This window comes from Pundamilia nyererei, unplaced genomic scaffold, assembly GCF_000239375.1.
Source record: "Pundamilia nyererei isolate P.nyererei 1_Seehausen unplaced genomic scaffold, PunNye1.0 scaffold00283, whole genome shotgun sequence".
NCBI lineage: Eukaryota > Metazoa > Chordata > Actinopteri > Cichliformes > Cichlidae > Pundamilia > Pundamilia nyererei.
In genome coordinates this window covers 599847-608365 of record NW_005187684.1, presented here as the reverse complement: position 1 = coordinate 608365, position 8519 = coordinate 599847, and the positions used below count along the sequence as shown (strand labels likewise).

The 8519-nt window shown below is 40.1% G+C and overlaps 2 protein-coding genes across 2 annotated transcripts in view; one reads left to right on the top strand and one right to left on the bottom strand.

The window, feature by feature from the left end:
• The window catches only part of aars1 (alanyl-tRNA synthetase 1), a 20147-nt gene extending 14538 nt beyond the window's left edge, over positions 1 to 5609 (bottom strand). Inside the window, exons 1-5 of the mRNA XM_005750653.1 lie at positions 5526 to 5609; positions 3703 to 3858; positions 3335 to 3523; positions 2558 to 2703; positions 786 to 977 (exon numbers count right to left, since the gene is read on the bottom strand). Of these exons, the coding sequence (XP_005750710.1) occupies positions 786 to 977; positions 2558 to 2703; positions 3335 to 3523; positions 3703 to 3846 (671 nt within the window). The 5' untranslated portion in view covers positions 3847 to 3858; positions 5526 to 5609. The remainder of the gene's footprint in view (positions 1 to 785; positions 978 to 2557; positions 2704 to 3334; positions 3524 to 3702; positions 3859 to 5525) is intronic.
• A 473-nt stretch (positions 5610 to 6082) lies between these two features.
• Positions 6083 to 7736, top strand: exosc6 (exosome component 6). The gene is made up of 2 exons (XM_005750652.2): positions 6083 to 6435; positions 7026 to 7736. Exons 1-2 carry the CDS (start codon positions 6158 to 6160, stop codon positions 7570 to 7572), a joined length of 825 nt encoding a protein of 274 aa, XP_005750709.1. The 5' UTR covers positions 6083 to 6157; the 3' UTR covers positions 7573 to 7736.
• Positions 7737 to 8519: the final 783 nt, after the last annotated feature.

Below are 8519 nucleotides of genomic sequence, written 5' to 3'. Positions count from 1 at the left end.
CCCCCCCCCAAAATGAGCTTTTATACACAGCAGAAGACATAAACGCATAACAAACATTACATTGTTGCAACAGGATCTAATTTCACTACTGGATCGATGTTGAGTGCAAGTTCAAAAGGCTGGGTGCTTAAGTTTTGTGAACACAGACTAGAAAAAGAACTTAACAACATATCATTTTTTTCTTTAGCTCACACCAAACGAGCACAACTATGGATGTGAAAGCAAACCCGAGCCCTGCTGGAACTGAGGACAAAGCAACACTATGGATTAGTGTAGCCCAGCAGCCTTGAGAGGACTAATCCTGGAAGTCATTTTCAAAACACCACAAGGTGTAAACGAATGCAATTAACCAAGAAGATTTTACACTGCCTCATAAGGTATGAGAATAAATTACTCTTTTAATACAGCATGTGATGGTGTGTGAAAAAAAATGTGTGAATTTAATGCAAAAGCATTATTCCTTCAATAAATTATTTTGCTTCATGGATGCAATCATCGATTCATAAAGTCCTCTTAGTAAGATCATTTTTCACTGTGTGTGTGTGTGTGTGTGTGTGTATAATTTGTGTTGTACAGTTATTTCATTTTTAACCTTAATTTAGATTTTATTCCTTCCTAGTTAAATTTACCCCTTTTTAATTTTTCATATTTATTTCCTATCTTATTCATAGCCTTTCCTTTAGGTCACGAGCAGTTGTCCAAGCATTTCACTACATATCGTACTGTGTATGACTGTGTATGTGACAAATAAAATTTGAATTTGATTTGATGCGCGAGTGTGTTACCTGTTGAACTGGATAAACACCAGGTTCCAGATCTCCAACACATCGGGATCATCCATGTTCACCAAGTGAGAGGCGTCTCGCCCTCCAATGCGGTCGTAGTGGATCTCACTGCAAGGGCCACAGGGGCCAGTATCTCCCATCTCCCAGAAGTTATCCTTCATACTGCCCGGCAGGATGCGAGCCTCATCCACGCTAAACCAAACAAAGAAACAGAGAGCGGCAGAAGTTGAATCAACTCCCTTAAGATGAGAAAGACTTTCATCATTAATTTAACATTCACATCATGCAAAAATGTTTTTCCTACAGACAAAATTCTGTCCTCTGATGAGGTTTTGGAATTTGACCAAAGGGAGATCACCAGGATTGTAATGCATACTTTTGAACTACTGTTTTGTTTTGTTTTTATTTTAAGGTGTGGCTGTGCGATATGACTAAAATCTCATTTCCCGATATAAGACATCTATCATCCCGATAACGATATGTATGTATCACAAAAATTTAACATTTTCTGTGAATCTCGGGCAGCTCGACTTGCGTGAAGTGTTTCCAGCTGGGTGTATGTATGTATGTATTAGGGGTGCAACAATACTCGTATCGATATTGAACCGTTCGATACAGTGCTTTCGGTTCGGTACGCATATGTATTGAACAATACCACATTTTTAATTTATTTTATCAACTTTTCTTCTGACGATGCTGTCTGTGTTGAGCGCTCAGTGGATCTGCGCTCGACAGTGCAGCCTAGGCGGAGTAGTCGAGCGCAGATTCACTGAGCGCAGGGAAACTAGCGAGACAGAAGTTAAGCTCTCCTTGCAACATGGCAAATTGAACCTCTCCCACCCTCATTCAGATCTGGCGTTTGGAACTATTTTGGTTTTCATGTGACGCATGACCCTGAAGGTAAGCGGACAAGAGTAAAACAGTATGTTGGATGTGCCACGCAATGCTCAATTACATTGGTGGGAACTAGTGTGTTAGCGCAGTTTGCTCTTTAACGTGTTGACGCTGTCCAGCCCCATGCAGGGGGAGATCCGCGGTAGCTCGTTAACGGAGATTTGCCGTGTTATGGCGTTAACATCATTTCAATGAGATTAACGCTGACAGCACTAGTGGGAACACAACGAATATGACTGCACATTTACGCCGACATCATCCTAGTGCAAAGACAAGTGGAAGCAGACAAAAACAACAAGCATGCATGCTACAAACTTTACCCGAGTCATTTAGACAGCCGTTAGCACATGATTCTCCTTATGGGGACCTGATATGTTTAATATGCTGCTGAGAATATAGCCCAGAAGAAGCATATAGTATAGCTTTTATTTTGGAAAGAGCCATTTCTCTGTAATAAACTCTCTTTTCCAAAAATGAGCGATTTCTCGATCAGATAGATTATTTTTTTTATTACTTTGTTGTTTCAGCAACATTCAATTTAAAAACTGTACTTTTGAGTTAAAATATATATTTATAATTTTAATAAATGACAAATTAAAAAAGCATGAACATTTTTTTTGTATCAAAAAAGTATCGAACCGAACCGTGAATTTTGTGTATCGTTGCATCCCTAGTATGTATGTATGTGTGTGTGTATATATATATATATAAATATATATATCAGATTATAGCTCATTTTGATTGTACAGAAATGTCGCTGCCTCTTTCTTGCCATTAAAAAGATTGGAAGTGCCTTAAACCTGCAAACTCGTTTCACTTTTTGCATCACAAGCTTTATCTATTTTTACATACAGTCAATGCTCCCAAGGCTCACTCACCCCAAGTCCATCCAGATCTGTTTGCACTCCAGGTCAGGCTCCAGGCCTGCATCCTCATTACCTCCAAAGTAGGTGACATACAGGCGCTCTAAAGCAATACCAAACTCCTGAGTCAGCAGCTCCAAGGCCATTTTACAGGCTAATTCCTGGAGAGCAAAAATGATGCAATAACAATTTAGAGCTGTTTAGGCAATGTCTTATCCATTAATAATGATAATGAATATGTCATTGTAATATAACAAGCAACATTGACAAAAAGGAGAGAACAGCCAGATTCTCACATAGATCAACTTTAACCACTTCAACCGAAAATATAAAAAGAATTAGATGAGCCCCAGGCTCATATGTTCAAGCATTTTTGTATTAGAATTATCTCCTTTTCTCTACTTACCTAAGATAATGACACTATGTATGTTTTTACTAGTGGACAATCCCCTCACTCTTATTTTGAAAGTGCCTTTTTCCTGTGCCTTTACAATGAGCTCACCAATGCTACAGAGCTGAACAGCTACTGCTAGCTGCTGTCCAAGGCAAAGAAGTTGGTAGAGTCACTTGAGAGGGAGCAGATTATATTGCCTAGTTATACATTTATCACAAAGTACTTGGCAAACAAAATGTTTGCAGAGGAGAAATTTATAAATGGTGAAAGGTCCTACAGCAATATGTGTCTGTGTGTGTACTCGAGCACTGTTCAACAAACAGGATTTAAATCTGTGGGACTAAAAATACAAGTAACAAAAAAGTGAAACTGATGTGAAGGATGAGAAAATGTAATACCTTAAAGTAGTCCCCAAAGGACCAGGAGCCCAGCATCTCAAAGAAGGTGTGGTGGTAGACATCTTTACCCACATCGTCCAGATCATTGTGTTTGCCTCCTGCACGAATACACTTCTGGGTGTTGGCAGCACGACGCAGCCTGGCCATGGGATGTGATGGATCAATAGTGTTGAGGAAGATGGGCTTGAACTAAAGAAAATGAGGTGCAAAAAAAAGAAAAATCTTGAGAGAAAAAAAAGTTTGTTTGTTTTTTTCAAGAAAGTTTGCTAGATCTGATTTCCGAGCTTATTCTAAAAGTTGTGAATCAGTGGGAACATAAAAAAGAGCCATGGTGTAGGAAGCAGTGTCGGGAAAGACATTGTGTGTACCTGGTTCATGCCGGCATTGGCAAAAAGCAGCGTGGGGTCATCCAGGGGGATGGTGGATGAAGAGTGAACGTACGGGTGCTCATAGCGACAGAAAAAGTCAATGAACTTCTGGCGAATTTGAGCTGCATTCAAGGAGGAGTCCATTCTGAAGAAGCTCTGTGAACAAAATTACACACAGAGAAAAGAAACACTTTAGCTATCAAGCACATTTAAAGAGGTCTTGTATGCAGCCAGTGATTTTTTTAAGTTAATTCTTGGTCCAATTAAATTGTTCCAGGTCACAGACAGACGAATAATTTAACTCACAGAAACTGGTCCCATTTAGAGAGGTGGATGATTATTTGGTCTGAGTAACAGCAACTTTACTACTGAGTTATTAGAACACAATTAAGGCCTGCTCTTCCCTTTCAGGCAGTAGTCCCCTTAAGGGTACACTCTCAGTGCTCGTGCCCAAATACTAATTTAGCAAGTACAGAAGAGGTGTATGTGTGTCACATCTTGGGTAAAGCTTTTTAACCAGCTGTTTAAAACACTGGCTTACCATCAATCAACAGCATCAGCAATTTCCCATGGGTTTCTCTTCCTGTCATGACTGCGCAACTAGCGAGAGCTCTGGCAAGGCTGGTGCATAAGGGGTTGTACAAACCACCTTGTTGTTTTCACCGTAAGAAGCAACAATTTTCTTTCATATTTTATATGCAAGTGCTGTACTTTGTAGCTCCTTTTTATGTACTAAAATGTCATTCAAGGCAATCCCATTTAATTTAAAAAAAAAAAAGAATTATACATTTGTCAGTGCTTTTAAAGGCTGGTTAAAGAACTGTCCAGTGTTGGTCCGAAAATACATGTTTTTGTCCATAAAGTATCAAAACATTATGAAATTGTTTATCGGTCATTATAGTAATTGTGCATGTTTTGATTTTACCACTCCACATCAAAAGCTTAAAGTTAAGTCTGTTTGTAGGGTGTGGATGTTAACCTAGCTGCAGCTAATTGGCCTGACGCTCTTCTCATAAACAACAGCAGCTCAGGAATCCAGTGAGACAGGTGAGGCACACAATGCTGCGATCTTAAATATGAAGTCAGATGCAATTTTAGATAAGAATGGAAACAAAACCAACTTACAATTGGTTTATAAGCACTTTGTGGATTTTTGGAGTACACATATTTCATTAAAATGTGATACCATATATAATTAAAAGGCAGCAGAGCTCAATTCCCAATGGTGAAAACTGACTGCCAAAGCAAACCTCAGCTGGTGTTTTCAGCTTTCTGGGTGACAAATAGCCCATGTCCCCGTCCTGACAACAAAGCATTTATTAGCCCAGTGGTTTTGAGAAATAAATAATGGTCCATTTTCAAGACAAAATAAGGACAGTTATAATCATAGAACAGGTAGACGGAGACCAGGTTGATGATAAATATTGGACCCATCTTTCAGGTTAGTAACAGGAACAGCCCTGTTCTCTGTCTCCATGGCACAAAATCAGTGAACTTAATCTCGCAAGCCTAACATAAACTTCCAGACCACACAAATTTGTGACAGTCATGTGATACAACATATTTCCTCTTAAAGTTCTACCAAAAACCGACAGTCTTCAATATAAGCTAGTCAGCTGACTATAATTGTTATTGTAGGCAGAGGCACTAGCTTGATCTGACGTTAGCAGGCTAATGTGTTAGCTAGTTAACTCAAGCTACCTCCCTGCGCTCAGCCTGAGATAGACAGTTCGGCACACTGCTCTAATTGAAAGGCTATTCTGCTGAACAGTACAATAAAGATAACTTATTTCAACTACATTTAAACACACGAAAATACTCACAGAAGCCGCTATTCCCGCAGAATGAATCAGGTACTTCTCCTTCACTCCACGCTGCTCAAACTGAAGGAAAGCACAAGCAGCGGGCACGCCTACGACAGCCTCCAACTGGTCCGGCTACACAGAAAAGTCAAGAATTCTGGATTCCTATTGGACAAATCTACTGTCCTTCTTAACCGAGCCCGCCACGGCAGCGACACGAATCTCTGTGCTTTGGCTGATGCAACTTAAACGGTGTCAGCTCAGATTTTTGTTGTCGTTTTTAAATATGTTAGTTGATGTAGAGAAATGTGAGAAAGGTCCGCAAGCCCAATGTATGCCAGCTTTTGTTTTAAGTACTCTAACTTTTTAAACTAATGTTGTTATTTATCTATTTACATTTTTTTTAAAGAAATGATTTTATTCTGTCCTTGATTAATAACATATATCACTTTTTGTGACTGTTATTTTATGGCATACGAACTGACTAGTAATAATGATGAAATATTGCTGCATCCGTACGTACTCGATATTTCGCATTTCTGATGTGATATCCTTCAGTGTGCGTATATTAGCGGAAGAATTTCTCCAGCATGCTATGTTTCTAGGGGAAGAGATTTCGTGCGGGACCGGTTGCTTGGTTCATTTACTTCAACATGCCGACTGACACCAAACGTGTTCGTGGTCCAGAAGTGTCTCAGAGCCCGTCTCTCTTTTCGTGCGATCCGGGGGCGGTTCTGCCCTCGAAGGGGCCCAGAGCGGACGGTCGGCGACGGGATCAGGTCGACGTGCGGCCCGTTTTCGTCCGCTGTGGCCTGGTGAGCCAAGCTAAAGGCTCCGCGTACTTGGAGGCTGGAAACACCAAGCTGATGTGCTGCGTTTACGGCCCCAGAGAAACAGACCGGAAGGATGAGACGAATATGAAATGTGGAAGGTATGGAGTTTGTTTGTTTAAATCTTTAAGCATATTGACTATTCTAACAACACAACAAACAAAGAAATAGTTTTCTGCTGATTAAACTGTGAAGTCATAATAAAAATACAGCCTGCTGTGTCTTACATGGATAGCAGAATTTTTGGATTTTTTTTTATTATTTCCCCCACTGTTCTGAACTACACATGCGTGAAAACTAGTCTAAACTTTAATAAACCACATAAACAATTGAAATGCAACAGAATTTTAACTTTTGCCCAAAACAATTGCTGGAGACATTATTGACTTAATCCAAATGCAGCACTTTTTTGTTTGTTTTTTTAGTTTTTTAAGGGGATTAAAACGCTTTTTGACATATCCATCCATCCATCCATCCATCCATTCGCTTCCGCTTATTCTTTTCAGGGTCGCGGGTTTTTGTATTACTTCTCACTGTGAACTATTATTTAGTACCAAGTTAGTTTGAAAACTGAGCTTATGTGGGTATACCAATAAAGCATTCAGTTTGAAGTGGACACTGATATCTGTGACAGTTTAAAAAAACGAAGGAAAAAAAAAAGACTCAACCACAACTGTTTTTCTGTGTCCAGATTGACTACCGACATGCGCTTTGCTCCATTTTCCTGCCCGGAGAGGGGCTCCTGGATTCAGGGGAGTCAGGACAAGGACTTTTCCCTGATGTTACATGAGAGCCTGCAGCCTGCCATATGTCTCCACAAATACCCTCGCTCTCAGATCGAGGTCAACGTGATGGTTCTTGAGAACAGCGGTTCAGTTCTGGCCCATGCCGTCACATGCGCCTCTCTTGCGCTTGCAGATGCGGGGATCGAAATGTATGATCTGGTCCTCGGTTGCTCCATGCGCCAGGATGGCACCTCCTATGTGGTTGACCCCTCCTACATGGAGGAAAACTGCTGCAACTCGGTAAGCTGTGAGAACCAGGGTGGTCTGACTGTCGCATTCCTCCCAAGCCTGAACCAGATTTCTGGACTACAGTCTGATGGAGAAATGACTGAAGAGACTCTAACCGCTGGAGTGAGGACCTGCATTGAGGGATGCTACAAACTGTACCCAGTTATCCAGCGTGCCCTGACAAAGGCTGTGCGCAAAGCTGCGCCATCACAATCAGAGAGCTGAGTGAACCACGAACTCCTCCGTTTATAGTCTTTCCTGTAGATCATTTCCAATCGTTACTAAAGAACTTGATCTATTTTTCCATGTGTGGTATTAGTTCATATATTAAAAGAAAAAATGAACTGAGATTCGCCTCTTTGCATTTCCCCATTAAATTATTTAACGGACTATATTTAATGTATATTCTTCCCAGGATTTGAAACTAAATGCTTCCCACAACACTGGAGAGAAATTGTTCAACTGGTATATTTTTAGTAGGTGCACTCGGGCAGTGCAAATAGCCTCATAAAAGCAATATATGCAATATAATTACAGATGGATTTGGTCACAAAAAGTTTGTCAACACCTTCTGTCACAAACAGAATTACACAATTATACGACCCTCTTTTATTTTGGTTTTCATTGATGAACCCTAAATCATGTCCACGGGTCATACCCAGGGCCACAATCCCGAGTACCAAACTTTGTGTTATTTTTTTTGGCACCAAGAGAGCGTTTGCCAAAAAGAGCTTAGTTATTGCAGGGCATCATAGAGACCTCTCTGCCTTCTACATGCAGAAGATGTCACATGTTGCTGGCTTAAAATGTAAGAAACAAAGTTACGTTTGGTGACACAAATATGGTGATCATCTACAATACAGAATAAAAATAGAAAACACTTTATTGAAAAAGCTAGAGCCTCATAGATTTACATTAGATTATTCCCTGCCTGTCAAACTGTAATCAATTGTTAAATATGCATGTTATTTTAGACCACCTCTTTCATGCACTGTATTGCCAAAAGTATTAGCTTGTCTGCCTTCACATGCATGAACTTTGGTGACATCCCATTCATAACAGACTGAAACAATGTAAAGCATGTTTCTCCTTTCTCCTCGCAAAATTCTTACTTTAACTTTGGAAAATTCTGGTCAACATTCATATTTGATAACTAGTGTCCACCCTTAAAC

What these genes read in the sequence shown, in the direction of transcription:
- exosc6 (XM_005750652.2), top strand. Translation starts at nt 6,158, where the DNA reads ATGCCGACTGACACCAAACGTGTTCGTGGTCCAGAAGTGTCTCAGAGC. An exon ending in ACGAATATGAAATGTGGAAG is followed by an intron (nt 6,436 to 7,025) that starts GTATGGAGTTTG and finishes TTCTGTGTCCAG; the next exon opens with ATTGACTACCGACATGCGCT.